The sequence below is a fragment of the Triplophysa dalaica genome, chromosome 25, assembly GCF_015846415.1.
Source record: "Triplophysa dalaica isolate WHDGS20190420 chromosome 25, ASM1584641v1, whole genome shotgun sequence".
NCBI classification, from domain to species: Eukaryota; Metazoa; Chordata; class Actinopteri; order Cypriniformes; family Nemacheilidae; genus Triplophysa; species Triplophysa dalaica.
Window position 1 is genome coordinate 14,857,032 of NC_079566.1, and position 19,282 is coordinate 14,876,313.

Below are 19,282 nucleotides of genomic sequence, written 5' to 3' on the forward strand. Positions count from 1 at the left end.
TATACATCCTGTTTTATTTCCTGTCTACTGTCCACTAATATTAAAGTACTTATAATATTTTCTGTGACTTTCCTGTTTTCATTTGACACAAACATCACATCGTGCTCTACAGATCAGATTTACAAAATGGATGGAATCTATGAAAATTATGATTCAACAGCTGAACCGAAAGGCAAATCTACTCAACACAAGGGTAAGACTGACATACATCAGAATGAATATATGGATCACTTCTGTTTCAATTTTATCCCTGAGATTTAAAGAGGTCTCTGCAGATTCTGCAAGAAGAAATCTACTTAATACAGAGGACTTACACTTTGTTTACATGTATGGGTTTATTCAAAAACCATATCAGTAGTTGAGGAATCTTGAAAAATAGAGATTCCAGCATTAGACTCCATCAGTCCACCTCTAAGCGTTTGGGATTCCAGACTGCTTTAATATGCTAAAGGGGAAATTACATATTAAAGCAGAGTATTCAAATAAAACAAACGGTACTGTAAACTTAACAATTGCCTTCAATGAAAATTCAAGATTTATTTCTTCTCACAACTCTGTCCAAATGTTTGGAAGTATATTTTTTTATAAATTGTCATTTTGTTTCAGGTCAGACTTCCTGTAAGTGGACTAAAGTTCTTCTGATAGTTCTCTTTGTGTCTGTTGTTCTTGCTGTTGCGGCTCTCTGTGTTCTAGGTGTCCTGTGTGAGTAAAAATAATATCATCTGATCTTTACTCCGTGTAAATAAACTTTATTGTATTTTCTTAACATCCCTACCGTTGTTGATTTTTCTTTGATCAGATTATAATAAGCATGCAGATTTTGAATCGCTGACAATGAAGCAAAACATGATTTTAATGCAGCTGTCTGCTCAAGAGGTTAACAACACAAGTGAGTCAAACATTTTTCATATATAAAGTTGTTAAACATTTTTTCAAATCTACTGTGCAATCTGCTATACACTACAAATAAATTAATTAAAAGTTAACCGGTAAAATATCTAATTTAAAAAAAATATTCCGACAAATTGATAACACATTGTTTTGTGTATTCGTTTTCGTTATTTTGATATTGTGGTTTTGTGTGTGTAGTGTTAAAGAAAACAAGAAATGCATTGTCCATGTGCATAAATTCATGTAAAAGGGTGTCTTTTATAAACTCTCCCTGTATTAGTGATGGAAAAAAGCTTTGAGAAACTTACATCCAGGTACAACAGAATTAAAGAATGGCTGACTTTTAAGGATGGTGAGTGTTAACAGTTTCACTTTCATCCAGACTAATACAAGTTTAGACAAAGTGTGCGATGTATTTTTGCATTCAAAAACGAAGATCTGACGAACATTTGATTCCATTACACACGTTTTCTTATAATCCATCTGTAGAGAACTGGTCATCCTTTCAGGGAAAGATATATTTCTTCTCCTCTGATAAACACACCTGGTCAAACAGCAGAGGTGTCTGTCTTTCAAAAGGAGCTGACTTGGTCACCATAACTAGCAAAGCAGAACAGGTAAGTGAATTAAACTTTTACAGTAGTTCATTTTGAATGTGTAACAGATAACAAAGCTCTGATGTATAGCTACAGTACACTGTCAGACCTTTCCAGGCATTCCTACAGTCAAATACTGGCAACACTGTTGCCAGCTACTTACTGTAATGTATATTCCACTGTAAGTAGCTGGCAACAGTGTTGCCAGCATTTTACTGTAACTGAGACTTTACGGTGACTAACTGGCAACAGTTTTGTCAGTATTTTACTGTAAATCAAGATTAACAGCAAATAACTGGCAAGAGTAGTGATAGTTTTTTACTGTAATGTAACACAATCACAGTAGAATACTACATATACATTCTGTGTATTTAATATTGTAGTCATTCTGCTCCATTAAAAATGATGCAATTTTATTTAATGGTATTATCTTCTCAAAAGACAAAGAAATTTAAGAGGTTTCAACAAACGTAATTTATTACTTAAGCAAAACATGCATACAAAACACAAGAAAATTCATAATTACATACGACAATTAAACAAATCACATAATTCAACAAAACTGAATATTTTTCTGAAATAAAAAAATCCACTGCTAGTGTATAGCTAAGTATAAATAAGTATAAATAAAATAAAAGCAACAATAAAATAAACAATAATAACACTGTATTGTTTGATATGGGTGTGTATATAGAAATGTATGGCAAAGATGAGTCAAAATGTTAACTAAATACATTCTATTTTCTTTTTCAAAAAACTAATATATAAATAAACAGCAGAAATTTTGTCACGTATCAATTCATTAAACATTTTTTCAACACAACTTTGCAAATTAATTAGAGGTCACAACAATACATGTAACCAAAAACCTAAAATATTCACTTACAATTTTAAACAAACACACACAAATACATAGAAAATAGGCAAATCTTTAAATGAAATAAGAACTATTAAAAAAAACATAAATAATCAAAACAAAAACAATACCAATGATTTGTAGATTTGGTTTAGCATGTTGTTCCAAACTGGTAGTAACTCAGCACAAATTGAATTACCTCTTTTTGCGTTACAATAATTGTATTAATAAATATTGCTTGCACTTACTTAAATACATGTTTTCCACTCAAATTCGGTGAGCCGCTGCAACAATGTATGAACATGTGGATTCATGGTTTGAACCTTTCTTGTAACAGATGAGCCAGTTTTGCGGCTAGTTCCAGCTTTTGCAGCACATTTTGTCCCCTCAGGATTAATCCTCACAAAGAATCTGAAAATCAAATGATTTTTATCAGTTAGTAACAAATCAAACACAGAATCATGAGAAACACTAACAACAACAAATACAGACATGATAGAATATAGTTAAAATCATTACTGTGCATATAATATCTCATTTATGCCTTACCTTTGAATGAGCTCTAGTGTGGCACTGGCTGACTCTTGGTGCTCAACTTTAAGCGACTGATCTGAAGTTTTAACTTGTCTGTCTGTTGCTGCTGTATCACACTGTTTGAGGAGATAAAACTGCTGCTTTGGACATGACTGCTTATGCTTTCGGGATAAATGAGTGATGAAAGATGTTCTCACTCTGAAATATTTCAAGCAATCTTCAATAGCGCAACCGACTTTTCTACCATCTCTAAAATGAATCCGCAGGTGTATGCACAGCTCTGAAAAATGACTAGCCACAAATTCACACACTGGAAGCTGACAGTGGAAACAGCCTGTGAATGCCTATGTGTGTCCTGTGTTTATGACTGCCTGTGGTTTCTGTGCATGTGACCTTAATGAGGAGAATTTCTTAAACATACAGGGGCACTGCTGCCTGCCACAGGCAAAATTCGCTCTGTGTTGGTGTTTTTCAACATTTGTATAAACAAGGCCTAGATGGCGGAAAGGCAAATCGCACAGTTTGCACCTTACATTGTGGGTAATGTGACTACATGATAAAAAATAAACAGGAAAAATAAAGAAACAAGCAGTGGGGTCAGCTGCTAATAACAAAAAAGTTCAACACTATGGGATACTGAAAGCTGTGAGATGCTAAAAGCTAACAGGTAGCTTTTTGGAACCAAAAGATACGGAGCACATAGTAAGAAATGATTAACTTTATCCACATTTGCAGTATATATTAAAAAAAACTTCTAAATATTTAAAATATTTACTCACTCATTGTTGGGGATTCCATTTTAAGTTTTAAACCATGAAAATCCAGTCAGTAAGATAATTAACACAACACAAGAAAAAGAACACAAAGTCAGAGATCACACACACCTGGTTGCCCTTAAAGGGGCAACACCTTTGCGTTAAGAATTAAGCAGTCAGTGCAGTATAGTAAAAAAGGCTGTATTTTACAGCTGAATTTTACAGCTGTTATCTGTAATGTGTTTATATAGTAATTAACTGTAATATATTATTTGCTCTACAGAAATGCATCTAATGTTTCAGTAAAACACTGTTTACCAATGTTACTGCTAAACACTGCCTATTTTAAAGTTATTTACCCTGTAATTTACGGCAAGGTTTAACAGTGTAAGACATGAAAATGTCAACACTTCAGTATGCTAATCAATAACATCTAACAATGCTGTTTTTTTAATTGTGAATTCCCGGCACCATTTGGCTTCTGTGTTTTTACTATCAGGTGTTTCTTCATTCTAAAATTGAAGAGACTCGCTGGATCGGTCTTAATGATCTGGAGACTGAGGGCCGGTGGGTTTGGGTGAATAACCAAACTCTTGAAGAAACAGGAGTACAGTAAGACTGATCCTATGGTTCAACGAATGACACATTTAAAGAATGCATACATACATATAAAAAAATAACTAAATCGAAAAAGATTTAAATATTTGCATTTGCGGACAGTACTTGATATTATTCAAGAGAATATTTGATTGGTGCTTTGCATTTAAAGCATAACCAATGTTCTAAATGTGGTTTGATATGTGCAAAGAAAAACAAACAATTCACTCTAAGCATGCATATATTATATTCATATCATTAAAGACTTAACATGTTTAATGATGAATACGAATAAGCTTGTTTGGAAAATTCTAAATCTGAATAGTCTAAAAAAAAAAAAAATCTACTAAAGTTTAAAAAGAGCCTGAACATTAAGTTATTCAGGCTTCATTAACCGAAGTAAAAGTTCCTAAAGCAAAGTTTCAATAGAGTGACTTGCAAACACTGTAATGGAGAAAAGACATTAGTGATGATCACAGAGAACTGTTCACATGCGTATAGGTCTGACTGCTTGTTTCTGTTTGTATAGGTTCTGGCACAGAAGGGAATCTGGGAAAAATGAACCTGATAACTGGAAAGAGAAGGATCCATCAGGAGAGAACTGTGCCAGTATGCAAAATGCGCATGGCATTTCAGATGTTTGGTTTGATCAATCTTGCCAAACAGAGACAAAGTTTATTTGTGAAAAGAGAAGCTCGCCCTACACAGATGACGACTAGTAAGGAGGACTGTTCAGTTAAAGCATAGCTTGAAGTTTATTTTTAACTAATCATTTTGGAAACATTCAAATAACCATTTTTTAGATCTGCTTTTTCAAAATATAGTAAACAATTAAAGTTGAAAACTTGCAAAATCTACAATGATTTATCTCTGAGCTATTATTTTATTGTTTAACTCGGACATATGATCTCATCTTTTCACTTGTTCTCTTTCACAAGTTTGTTTCTCATCTCTCCACAAGAGGGCGCTACTGCACCTACATATGATCATGTACTCTCAGTTCAGTTACATCAGTGGTGTCCAATGTCCATCATGGAGGGTCAAAGTCCTGCAGAGTTTAGCTCCAACTTGGCTCAACACCACTGTTTGGAAGTTTCTAGTCTGCTTTGTGAGACCTTGATTAGCAGTTCAGGTGTGTTTGCTTAGGGTTGAAGCTTTGCAGGACACAGGCCCTCCAGGACTGACTTTGGACAGCCCTGAGTTAGAGAGAGGAGTGGACTGAAGTTATGTCCTAATGTAAATCAATGTAAAAATGTTGTGTCAAAGAGTAAAATTGACATCCTGTTTAGTTCTATAGATAGTGAATTTAAAAACAAGAAATTCTGTTATAATTTGAAGTCTAGAATAACCTACAGATTTAAAGCTATCACAATCTAATATTTACACTTAACAACTTTCACAGTTGATTTCTAATGTTGTTGTCTAATAAATTTGTTGTTTCATGAGCACAAAAGATAGCATCTCTTAAATTATGGAATATGTAAAACACAAAGGCTAATTTGTAACATATACAACTCAATAATAATTGAATTATAAGACATTAAGTTTTCTGTGATCTATTTAGATGTTTTTAGATCACATTAATAATATTATGCATATGATTCACCCTGCAAAAGAATCTTTTTAAAGTAAACCAGATAACATTATCTTTCAAGTATTATCATGTCTATTGCATAATATCCTGTTTAAAACTTCTGTCACTTCTTATTACATTATTATGTATAACTAAAGCAGTAAAGGATGTTAATCATGCTATATAAAATATTTTTGAAATGAAGAGAACTCAATTTATTTTGCTGGTTTAGCTTAATTCAAAATCTGATATGTATTTTCTAATATTTACCTATTCCGGTGAATACTTACTGAAAATAAGGATTCTGTGTCACTTGTACATGTATAGTTGAAGGGATATTACAAGTATTTCAAGTGCAAAAATATCGAAATATTATGTTAATAAAAAGACAGGCATAACTCAACAAGTAGTTTACTAAGAATAAGTGTATGTACTACAGGAAATTAACGCAATCACAAACCGCGAACGGAAATGACTCCAGTGATGGACGAGCAGTGCATCAGGGCCAAAATCAGAAAATAACACGAAGATCTCAGATATTTATTCTTTTCATTTATTGTCATTATTGCAAGTAACAGAAAACATTATTTTGTATTATAAACAAACAAAAGAAAAACATATCGAAAAGATAATTAAAGAAACTATGTTACAATACAAAAAAAGGAGCACGTAACAGTTAGAACCAAACTAAATTATGAAGTCACAATTTTAAAATGATTTTTTTTTACAAAGTTTATTTAGTATTCAGAGGTTAGATATGTATTGAAAAGAAGCAAAAGGGGATTTTACATTTGCAGAAAAATTAAAATTATTGGGTTTACAATGTATTGTTCTGGCTTTATGAAAATGAAAATTTCCCAAAAGACGAAGTAAAATTAATGCAAGATCAAAATTTACATCACCTGATAAAAATTCTGATACAAATTCAGTTATCCGTATCAATTTGTTAAAACAACTAAACAAAAGACTAAAAATCTAGTAGGGACACTGGAAGAATAAGTGTGAGATGTAATCTATATCTTACACTTATTCTTCCAGTGTCCCTACTAGATAATTTTACAAAAAGAGCATAAAGGAGAAATACATACAGATCATTTGTTTAAAGATTTGTTACAGGGGGAATACTCATGAAGAATTTAGAAATTAAGTTCTTTCATTTTGTTTGAGGTAGAAAATGTATAAGGATAAATCCACATATTATTTTTTAATTTTGGATTATAAAGGAGTGTACCCCATTTTGAGCTTGGTTTTGATTAAATAGCTTGATCTAAGATAAGAGAAGTTATTACATTTTTTTTAAAATATATACACCATTGATTGCTGGCATATGAGTTGCAAGCCCTAAGTGAGCTTTGACCAAAGATTTCAAGCTGAGAGGGATACTTTTCATCACTTTTTTAAAATATTTTAAGGAAACAACAACGCCCTTTGATACAATGAATTCGTCAAAAGAAAGACATTCTTCTTGATCATTAAAGAAAGCGGAAACAAAAATAATATTTTGTGTCACCCAATGCTCAAAGACAAGAGATTTGTTTCATTGTTCCAAATAATACAGGTGTGAGGGGAAAAGTTATGTTTAAAAGCAATCTTCCAAAATCAATGCTTGTTTGTGAAAGTTGGATAGCTTAACTGGTAATTTGCTGAATTTAAAATTACAGGATAGTAAAAGCTTGAGGGCACTTCTTAAAAATTAACTTTGGGATCCCAAACCAGTGCAAATCATCATCAGACATACATTTTTTAATCCAATTAATCTTTAAGGTTTGAATAAACTCTTGAAAATCTAAAGCATTAAGGCCACCCTCTCTAAATGATTTTGTCAACATTTTCCTTTTAACACGTTCAACTTAATTTTTCCAAATAAACCGAAACAACATTTGAGTCATGTCGTCAAGTAACATGTCACTTTTCTTGGGATTCACCACAAGGATCAAGGATACTGAGAGCAACTGATATCTGTGACTCATCTTTTAAAGACAGACATGTATCATCACTTAGCTGGATGATTATTCACTTTTTTTCACCAATTTTGATACCTTCAATAGGAGAGTTTTTAAATATAAACTAAGCAGTTGTTATGCTAGAAGAAAAAGAAAAGGGGAAGTAGGGCTTCCTTGACGAATACCACGAAAACGGCAAAAATGGAAGAAGTGCCAGAAGTTACTGAAACACAGCTATTAATACCATTGTGTAGAGTTTGCATCATTTTAACAAACGAGTCGCCAAACCCAAATTTATCCAATCCTTCGAAAATAAAAGAGTGCTAGTGTGTCAAAGGCTTTATAAAGTCAATAAACAGAACAGCAGCTTGTTCATTAATCAAATCAATATAGTCTAGTATATCTGAAATTAATCTTACATTGATGGAAGGGATCTGAGACATCATGTCGAAGCCCCGTCAAAATCTGTTGAAGAATATTAACTGAACTCCTTGATATATTTAAGTGATAATTATTGCTTCGAATGCAATAAAAGCAGTGTATGAAGTTATCGTGTTTAACTTGTCTGAACTAACGTTTGCAAGGTCAGAAGAAACACACAAAAAATGGATTTGTGTTTAAATGTGATATATATTAGCCTAAATTACATATTGGACATGTGACTGGTCCTGACATTTTGACCTCTGTCACCGCCAGTGGCATAACTTTGTTACGAAAAGTGGTGGGGACACAGACGACACAAACAATACTTTAATAAACTGTTTCTGTAATAACTCGATGGGAATATTCAGGGGCGTCACAGCGCGAAAACTGTAGGTGACTCAATGTAAAAACAGTATAAAAACTGCTCCGCTTTATCGACGGCTTATACACAAATGAAAAGATGCCATCGATTCAATATAAACGTTTCTTGTGAAAAGTCATCAGAACATATGTTTAATCACCAAAACACAACACAATGATATTCAGTTTAGTCTTTTAAACAGTGAATCCCATGACAAACAATGCATTACACACTTGACAATTTCCCCCGTATACAAACTGAAAGTAAAATGCTACAGTAGGCCACTGTAAAAGACAGATTACATGTTTTACATTAGGCAATATCCAACATTTACAGAATCTATCATTTTCATAATATTGCTTTACTGTGTGTTCTTTTATAAAAAATCAGCATATTCGTAACCATGAACGTAACTCTGGGATTGTTGTCATAATAACTATCCAACTTCACAAACATTAGTTTGTGTGGTGAAATATTGAGGAAGAAAGGGAGAATACGGTTAATATAATCGTTTTATATAATAAGTAATGAGAATTTCTGTCCATCGTTGTGAAAGTCAGTCTAGAGACACTGCAGCAATCTATAGGTGCAACCGGGGCTTGATAAAACTGCACAAAAGTTTATTCTTAATTATTATAGTTAACCATCAATGCCAATAATAGACTCAAGTTGTTCTCATAAGTGTGACCCATTGTGTGAAAACTAGGCTAAAAATCGTGTTATTAGTGAGCATGAGTGTTTGATTTAAACCGTTTATTTCATTATGATTTAGTTTAAGTCGTTGACATGGCCTTCGTCAGTAAAATCAAACTAAATCAAACCGTGTAGATTATACTTTCACAGGATATTTTTTACAATATGTTGGTTTATTGCTTGTTTATTAACCCTCGCCAAATCACAATAGATGCAGATGTGAATCAATAGAACACTCAAAAATCATCAAGACGTTACAATTTTATAATAGAAAAATGTGTGGTTCATATGGGATTTTAATGGAAATCAAGCAGCAACAATATCCATGGAACGACTCTGCCTTTTCAAAATGTGATGGACTCTTCTCACTTTTAAAACCCTTATGCAGCTTTTCACAGCCCTTCATTCCCATGTCTTTGATGATGGATAGCATTTAAACTGGGGAGAATCTGTAAAATGTGAAAATAGACATCCAGAACATACAGATGTAACCAATAGTGGAGAACACTGCAGAAACCAGCACCCCCTAGTGTCTGAAGAGAGTGTTGTGAAGGGAAAAGTTTAAACCACACGACGAGCACATACCAACAAGACTGCACCAAAGAGAAGCATTTATTCCAGAAAAAGAATGCTTCTCTTTGTAGTCATCCGGATTACAAATGCACACATTGTGAGCAGCTCTGTGGTCACCCTTTGCTTCTTTCTACGTCTATGCTTTCCAATCAAATATTCTCTTGATGTTTTACAAGTAATTCTGGAAATGCAAATCTTTAAATATTTTTTTTTTTAGTTGTTTTAGTACATGTATGTATGTATGTATGTACGTATGAATGTATGCATGTTTTCACGTTTTTATATTTCGTTACAAATATGTTTTTATTGTGGTTCTTTTATTATGTGTCTATTTGGTGTCAATTTTAAAATGTGTCATTCGTTGAACCGTATGGGATCAGTCTTATTGTACTGCTGTTTCAATAAAATCCTAAATAAATTCAACATTTGCTAAATTCGCACTTAGAATTGTGATGCTGCCATGATACATTTTATATTATAGGTTTCCCTTTCTTACCTCAATGGGCAGTTATTTACCACTACTGTCACAACAGGAGACAAAAACTGCACATTAACTGCCCACACCTCACAACGACCAGGCACTCTGTCTGTCTCCAGCCGACGTAAGACCCTATCGCAGCGGACCTGACAACATACCTGTCCAGGTACTGAGAGAATGTGCTGCACAGCTGACAGATGTCCTAACAGATATATTCAACACGTCGATGAGCCAGGTAGTCGTCCCTATATGTTTCAAATCCACAACAATCATACCAGTACCGAAGAAATCACCTGTGTTCTGTCTAAATGACTGCCGTCTCATAACACTGACTCCAATCATAATGAAGTGTTTTGAGAGGTTAGTCATGAATCATCACAACATCAAAACCAGCCTCCCCAACATACTCGATCCGCTCCAGTTTGCATTCCATCACCCCGTCCCTCTCTGAACCCCCTCACAAACCCTGAAACATGGACTCAACTCACACTAGACACTTTTCACACACTAGTGTGTGTACACAATCTCCAAAACTGCACACTCAGTTAAAATTATGTCATAAGTATAGCTCAACTGCACTTTATTATAAAGCACATTTTTAAAAAGTGCACTTAAGTGTGTTTTAGGAATATATCTTGAAAACTGTACTCTCTTGAATGACAGAATGTCATTATGCTACCTGAATTTTTTTTTTTAAAAAGTGTGATTTGATTATTTACTTCACACTAAAAGTACACATTCAGGTGTTCCGGGCATGTCCCACCGGGAGAGGACCCCGGAGGGACTATGTCTCTCGGCTGGCCTGGGAACGCCTTTATGTCCCCACGGAAGAGCTGGAGGAAGTTTCTAGGGAGAGGGAAGTCTGGGCATCCCTGATTAGACTGCTGCCCCCCACGACCCGACCCCGGATAAGAGGAAGAAGATGGATGGATGGATGGAAGTACACATTCAATACAAAAGTGCCAACTGCTCCATTCTCATCACAAATTGCAGTAATGTTGCCTGGAGCATTTGCAAGCAGGAATGTTTAAGCCCGAGAGAGGTCTGCAAGGTCTGTTATGAGAAGGCCAAAAACATTAAACGTGCAGAAAATTAACACTAGGGTGCGCTAGAGGCAAACATTTGCATTGCGGGATATTGCACCTCATGATGTGGTGTTGATATTTTTATGATGTCAGAGATCAGTTATTTCAATAAGTTTTCTGCACACAGAATCGAGATAATGTACACTATTACTTAATTTTATTTTTATTGTTTAAGAGATAAATACAACTCATCACAGTTTTGAATCTAAAACAGACACAGAACAGTGAACATGATTATGTGACATAAACACTCATGTTGTTGTGCTGTTTTGTCATTTTTACATAAGCTGTATTTGGCTTTGTGTTTTAGGACTGCAAGATGCTTGCATTTAAAATGTCTGAGCAACAGTGACAATGTTCGACAGGATTAGAGTTGCATCACTTAAAAGTCAAAAAGTAAATGAAAAACATGACTGAGTATCATTCAGTGGGTGTGGTGAGGTCACAGATCTTTTGACGTATGGGTAGGCGGTGTTAAACACGCGGGTGGTGTTTAAGGGTTTAAAAAGATAAATTGTTCCTGTATCTCTGCTGTGTGATTCAGAGTGAAGTGAAGATGATGTTTTACACAAGAGTCTCAGTGCTGCTCCTGCTGACATTTCCAGCTGTCATCCCTGAAGTTGTAGATTTCAGTAGGTGTAGCGGGTTTTTCTTTGAAGGAAAGTCTCCTGTGATAACTGACATTCTGGAGAATTCAAAATCCCAGAAGGATGAATACAAAACGATCTGTCAAAAATATAAAAGCGTTTACAGATTTGCAACACTTTTCGACACAACAAACAGGATTCCAGTTTTCTCAGCCTACACAGTCACTGTGGATAGACAGATTGAGAGACCAGACAGTACATGGATGAACGAGCCTCAGGTGATCTTGATAATATTTTGTTTATTTCTTCCTCTCCGGTAGGATTCATTCATGATTATTGTGTTTGAATTGTGAGCTCTTTACACTGTACACCCTGTATTTGTTGCAATACACTGAAATATAGATTAACTTAAAAGTTAACAAATGTAATATCATGAAATCATTACATGACAGGTCAGTTTTCTAACAGAGATTCTGATATTCAGTGATTATTCTACTTCTCTTAAAGTAATATATATATTTATAAATATATAATCATACACTCATACTCAATCCTGCAAGCTGTACCATAAAACACAAAATGTTTAGAAAGAATCTAAGGGTGATTCAATCTTGTCCAATGCAATCTTTAGCCTTTAATTTAATCTCCTCTTACTCTACTAATATCTTTCTTTTAAACGTTTGTTCTGCAGCTCGAAGTGTCCAGTGGTGAGATGGGCATGCCATATGAAAATCAAGCCACAGATGAAGACATTGATGAAAATAACAGTGATAATGTGAATCGCGGTCACTTGTTTCCCAGCTGTCATTCAGGTGATGAAGTCATCGCTCGTTCTACATTCACATATACCAACACTGTGCCACAGAAGATCAGCTTCAACGGCGGCAGCTGGAAGCGCATGGAAATAGACACCATACAGTTTATGGCTTTACACTGCCGTGACAAAAGTGGCAAAAACGTTTTGGCCCATGTGTTGACAGGAGCTGTGCCTGGCAAACATCTACTAAAATATAGAGTGAACATCCCATCATTCATGTGGATGACATTCTGCTGCTATAACAATAAGTCACCGTTCTCTAAAGCATACTGGGCTCCAAACGAAGATGAATATAACGACAATTTAACAATCACAGGAATAACCCTGCAGGAATTACAGAAAAATCTGATTAATAATAACATTAAAGTCACACAACTATTTGACAAAGACTGTACATAAAATAAATGTTTACATTTTGCCACAAGTAAAGATACAGAAGCAGAAATAAAACAATATATTTTTTCTGTTTGATTAGAGACTTCTGTCAAACATTTTATGCTCTTCTTGCATCACCTTACAGCCAGCTTTCAACTTAAACATTTACCAAAGCTTCGTAGCACACGAACAGTTAATATAGTTTCAACAAATATGCTGCAAAAAGTATAAACAGTATAGAAAGTAACTGGTTGAAAATATGTCTGTATGTTAAGAAATGGGATTGTGTGTATACTGTGTGCCCTTTCTGCAATAAAGTTTGAAAACTGCAACAATATTTATATATCAGACTCACTCATTGGTATAAAATGTGACATAATTATTACTTCTGCATAATGTTTATATTGTATATAGTAGACCAGAGATGACACCATAAGTAAAAAAATCTGTTTTAATTATTAGAAAAAAATATAGATAAAATTTGTATTAGAACATTTATTTCCACTCCATCCAGGGTGTATCCTGCCTTGATGCCCGATGACTCCTGAGATAGGCACAGGCTCCTTGTGACCCGAGGTAGTTCGGATAAGCGGTAGAAAATGGATGGAAACATTTATTTACTGATGAACACAGAGAAAGATATTTGGAATAAAGCTCATAACCAGACAGATTTACACCGCCCCCCCCCCCCTCCTCCCTGCATTGAACATAGTAGGAATAAATACAATGGTAGTCGAAAGTGCCCCAGAAATGTTTGCTGTGATATATTCTTCAAAATGTCTTCTATTGTGTTAAACAGAACAAAAAAATATATAGTAATTTTCTACATTCTTCCAAACATCTTTCTCTGTATTCATCAGAACAAAGAAATGAATACAGATTTGGAACAACTCGAATGTTAATAATTGATGACTGAATATTTTTGGTTGAAGTAACAATAAAGTATATAAATAACAAAGTATATTATATGTTGTAATGTTTTGCACAACAGTCAGAGCTATAAGATCGAACTTTACTTGATCCGCTCTTGTTGTGGGCTTGTGGTCATGAAATTAATGTTTTTGGAGTATAAGTCGGTCTTTAACCGTTTTGAAAGCATTTAAAAAACACAATTTATTGCAGTACCTTCACTATTAACTATTATCAATAACTTCTCTAACTAATAACAAAAAGCTAAACGGAAGTGCGGAGCATCCGACACGAAAGCACTTGCGTAATGCCGCTCTCCATGGAAATGTGAAGACAAAGGTGCACAGCAGCACAAGTTATCACCTCACTTTCAGCGTGAGAATGAACTGGTTGAAATGTGTGTTCATGCTGAATGCTTGAGAATTGAGAAAAATGTCAAAAAGATGTAAAACTTCACATGAATAAAGTATTGTGTGGGTGTGTGCGTGCGTGCGTGCGTCAATATCCGTCTTTCTAAACTATTAAAGCGCATAAGGGAGGGACACCAGTCCTATAAGAGGCTGTTAGCATCTCAAGAGCTTTGTTTCTACAGTCATCACAGTTTAGTGATTGAAGTGAACACACGTCAGAATGCGTCTGTTTGTTGCGAGTGTCGTCTGCGTGTTGCTGGCGCTGAACCTTCCAGACATCGACTCTAAACTTGACAAATTCACTGAATGCAAAGAGTTCTTTTTTAAGGAAAAGCCTCCAGTTATACCGAACTCGAATAATTACAAAACAATTTGTCAAACATTTAAGAACCAAATCAGGTTTGCGACACTTTACGACACAGCACGCAGGAGTCCACTTTTCTCTGCCTACAAATACACCGGATACACAAAAATCAACGAACCTCAAAGTCTATGGATGGCTGAGAAACAGGTTTGTTTTTCGTGTGTTTTACAGAAATTTGTTTTAAAAATGGCTGACTTTATAATAACTGGCTGTGTCTTTTTCCTCTGTAGCTTGAACCCTTATCTGATGTTGAAATGCGTGAACCATTTGTGAATCAGGCTAGAAATGTAGACTACATGAGAAATAACCCAAACAACTACATTATTGGTGCCCTATTTCCCACAAGTCACACAGCTGATAAAGAAACGCAACGATCTACACTTACACTGACCAACAGTGTCCCGCTGAATAACATGTTTAAGGAATCAATTTGGAATCTGGTGGAAACAGAAATTAATAATAATATGGACAATAAGTGTCGTGATAATAACCAGAAAACCCTGGCCTATGTGCTGACAGGAGTCATACCTGGTAATCAACAGTTGAATGAGAGAGTGAATGTTCCATCACACGTGTGGACGGCGTTTTGCTGCTATGACAGTTTAGCAAAAGTATGGGTCTCTAAAACTTATTTTACCTCAAATCAACGTCATGAGAGCGTGAACAAGATCAAGTTGAAGGACCTGCTGGAGTTAAAGACATTCCTGAATGAAAGATTGGCTGGGGAAGTTGAGCTGTTTGACGATAACTGTAATAAAAAATAAAGCTATTTTCATTCAAAGCCTGATAGTTCAGACTAACATATTTAAAGGATAATTTACTGTCTAACGTATAAGACGTTTCTTTATCAACCATGCTTTTCTCGAATAAAATGAATTAAAAACAAATGTTTATACAATGATAAAAAAAATGTGTGTGGCATCTAATAAAGCTTAAACTTGCATATCACAGCCTTCTCTCTGACGTATTGTTTACTAAAACTAAATATTGTTTAAAAAATCTTAAAGAAAAAAATAGAAAACATCTTATGAAATATGTTTATAAATTAAGACGCGGAAATTAACGTAAAATTTTAAATTGAGTAAAACTGAAAAAGACTTAAAACAACTATGATAATAAAATGACTAGTCCAACTTGAAGAATATACAATAAAACTAAAAATTTTTTTTACAGATTTTTTCTTTTTAAAGATTAATTAGCACTAGACATATTTCGACAAATTAAGGTTGTGTAGATCTTATTTAGCTGTTTTCTTATTCATATACGGTTTCTTGACTACGTAAAATAATAATTATGTATGTTTTTTGTTGTTGCTGTTGTCTACTGTTTTCATAAATAAAGTGACTCAAGACTAATCGGACTTGTACCACCACTAGTCATTCTTTCAAAACCTGATCTCATGATTTCATTGTAGTTGCACATAATCATTGCTTGAAAACACAAGTTCTTTGTGATATGTAGTGAGTAGTACTATTTGAAAGGTCTTCAGTCTTCTTCAGTATTTACACACAGTCAATCATATACATTTTCATTACACTGTCACGATTGCAATGAGGACACAGGTGTAGACAGCGTTAAACGATAAAAAAGACTTTAAAATAAAACGTAGCAAAACACCCATGATTGGAGAACAAACAAGAACAAGACAATCAACTAAAAAACATAAACCAAAGCCTCCGACAAGGGGGACAAAACAGGTAACAGGGTATAAACTAAAATATATAATCTTTGAAAGTTCGTATGCTAAATACAACAAAACTAGACCAGACCAATAACCAAGGCAGTTAAACATGCGTGGAACAAGGAGTAATAGAAAACCAACCAGCAAAAGACAGCAAACACAAGAGCATTAAATAAGGATACAAGTAAAGGGTAATTAACAAGGGGCAGGTTGAGGTGATGAATCACTCAAGGAAGGCTACACGAAGTAACAAGATGGGCGGGGCCATAGACAAGACTGAAGAGGGCATGTTATGTCAAAATCGAATATAAATATCAAAAATCAAAATATCCTGGTGACCCGTGCGGGACACAGGGGAGAGTACAGAGGGTCTCCAGGACGTTCCCACCAACACCAGGAGTCCACTCTGGTGTTGGTGGCTCAGGAGGCCTTGAGGGTGACGCGGCACTTCGGGAGGCCTGGAGGGTGCCAGCCGCACCGGACACCAGCATGGTTCCAGCCGTTCGGGAGGCCTGGAGGGTGAAGGCCGCACCTGGTGCCAGCATGGTACCAGCCGTCTGGAACACTGGACGGGACCGGCTCGACGGGTAATGGAAGCCCGGGTGGAACTGGCTCGATGGCGTCTGGAACTCCGGACGGGTCCGGCTCGGAGAGTAGGTCTCCTTTAACCGGCTCTTGCTGTTGGGCATGGGGGTCTGCCAGCTGGGCAGCAGGCTTTGCAGACCCCGGATTCTGAATGCTCTTGAAGACTTGAGTTCACAAGAATAGGCTGGTGTGTCGGTGTTAAAAATTAGGTGCTAAAGTACTCATCATTCACCTTGGTTTCACGCCGGTTTCACACAGAGCAGCGCTTGAGCAGCACATAGCCAGAGCAGGAGCAGAGCGTAGCCATTTTCCTCTGCATGCTTGTGCTGCTAGAAAAGTGTTAAAAAAGTAACACCCAGGAGTTTTTTGTTAGTAAAGGGAAGACTTGAGCTCACAAGAATAGGCTGGTGTGACGGTGTTAAAAATTAGGTGCTACAGTACTCAGCATTCACGCAGGTTTCAGGGTGGTTTCACACAGAGCAGCGCGTAGGCAGAGCAGAAGCAGCGCGTAACCATTTTCCTTATACACCGCAAGCGTATATTCACTGTGCACCCCTCCCCTTTGTACCACAGTCAGAAATGCAATTTCGAATTACATTATTTGAATACATCACTGAGCAAAATATCTTCCAGAACTTAATCCCTTAACCCTCTTGCATCTGCTGGTGAATCAAAAATAACTGATAACAGCTACCAGTGATATGTGACGGGTCCCCGCTACTATATTAGCAACAATAACATGTTTACAGAACAAGCGGTAACCCAGTGTGCCTATAGTTTTCAATTTTTTATGTTTAATCACGTGCTAGAAAGTCTATGGCCATCTAAAGCCGTACAGCTAACCCATCTAATCTGCAACCTATGATGCATCAAACTAAGATTGCTTTAGGGGCAAAAATAAATGGCATCAAAAAAGCACTTCTAAACATTCGCTCACTAAAAAACAAATCATTGGCCCCATTGACTCATAAATAAAATGACTCAAAACTAATCAGACTTGTACCACCACTAGTCATTCTTTCAAAACCTGATCTCATGATTTCATTGTAGTTGCACATAATCATTACTTGAAAACTAAACAAAACATAGCAAAACCCCCATGATGGGAGAACAAACAAGAACAAGACAATCAACTAAAAAACATAAACCAAAGCCTCCCACAAGGGGGACAAAACAGGTAACAGAGTATAAACTAAAATATATAAACTTTGAATGGACGTATGCTAAATACAACAAAACTGGACCAGACCAATAACCAAGGCAGTTAAACATGCGTGGAACAAGGAGTAATAGAAAACCAACCAGCAAAAGACAGCAAACACAAGAGCATTAAATAAGGATACAAGCAAAGGGTAATTAACAAGGGGCAGGTTGAGGTGATGAATCACTCAAGGAAGGCTACACGAAGTAACAAGATGGGCGGGGCCATAGACAAGACTGAAGAGGGCATGTTATGTCAAAATCGAATATAAATATCAAAAAATCAAAATATCCGGGTTACCCGTGCGGGACACAGGGGAGAGTACAGAGGGTCTCCAGGACGTTGCCACCAAAACCAGGGGTCCACTCTGGTGCCGGTGGCTCAGGAGGCCTTGAGGGTGACGCGGCACTTCGGGAGGCCTGGAGGGTGAAGGCCGCACCGGGCGCCAGCATGGTATCAGCCGTCTGGAACGCCGGACAGGACCGGCTCGGCGGCTAATGGAAGGCCGGGCGGAACCGGCTCGACGGCGTCGGAACCGGCTCGATGCTGTCTGGAGCTCCGGACGGGTCCGGCTCGGAGAGTCGGTCTCCTTTAACCGGCTCTTGTTGTTGGGCAGTGGGGTCTGCCAGCTGGGCAGCAGGCTTTGCAGACCCCGGATTCTGAATGCTCTTGAAGACTTGAGTTCACAAGAATAGGCTGGTGTGTCAGTGTTAAAAATTAGGTGCTAAAGTACTCATAATTCACCTTGGTTTCACGCCGGTTTCACACAGAGCAGCGCTTGAGCAGCACGTAGGCAGAGCAGGAGCAGAGCGTAGCCATTTTCCTCTCACACCGGAAGCGTATATACACTGTGCACCCCGGCCCTTAAACGTGTTTAATCACATGCTAGAAAGTCTAAAGACATCTCAAGCCGGACAGCTAACCCATCTAATCTGCAACCTATTATGCGTCAAACTAAGATTGCTTTAGGGCCAAAAATAAATGGCACCAAATAA

The 19,282-nt window shown here is 36.3% G+C and overlaps 3 protein-coding genes across 3 annotated transcripts; all 3 read left to right on the top strand.

Annotated features, from left to right (window-relative positions):
- The first annotated feature begins 94 nt into the window (after positions 1–94).
- LOC130415918 (CD209 antigen-like protein C) lies at positions 95–5,296 on the top strand. Its single transcript, XM_056741922.1, has 7 exons — positions 95–193; positions 607–702; positions 800–889; positions 1,172–1,243; positions 1,381–1,508; positions 4,132–4,244; positions 4,759–5,296. The coding sequence occupies exons 1-7, from the start codon at positions 127–129 to the stop codon at positions 4,946–4,948; spliced, it is 756 nt and encodes a 251-aa protein (XP_056597900.1). The 5' UTR covers positions 95–126; the 3' UTR covers positions 4,949–5,296.
- Positions 5,297–11,909: 6,613 nt separating this feature from the next.
- On the top strand, positions 11,910–13,474 carry LOC130415864 (endonuclease domain-containing 1 protein-like). The gene is made up of 2 exons (XM_056741839.1): positions 11,910–12,223; positions 12,637–13,474. The coding sequence occupies exons 1-2, from the start codon at positions 11,915–11,917 to the stop codon at positions 13,159–13,161; spliced, it is 834 nt and encodes a 277-aa protein (XP_056597817.1). The 5' UTR covers positions 11,910–11,914; the 3' UTR covers positions 13,162–13,474.
- Positions 13,475–14,624: 1,150 nt separating this feature from the next.
- On the top strand, positions 14,625–15,817 carry LOC130415874 (endonuclease domain-containing 1 protein-like). The gene is made up of 2 exons (XM_056741848.1): positions 14,625–14,967; positions 15,051–15,817. The coding sequence occupies exons 1-2, from the start codon at positions 14,677–14,679 to the stop codon at positions 15,582–15,584; spliced, it is 825 nt and encodes a 274-aa protein (XP_056597826.1). The 5' UTR covers positions 14,625–14,676; the 3' UTR covers positions 15,585–15,817.
- Positions 15,818–19,282: the final 3,465 nt, after the last annotated feature.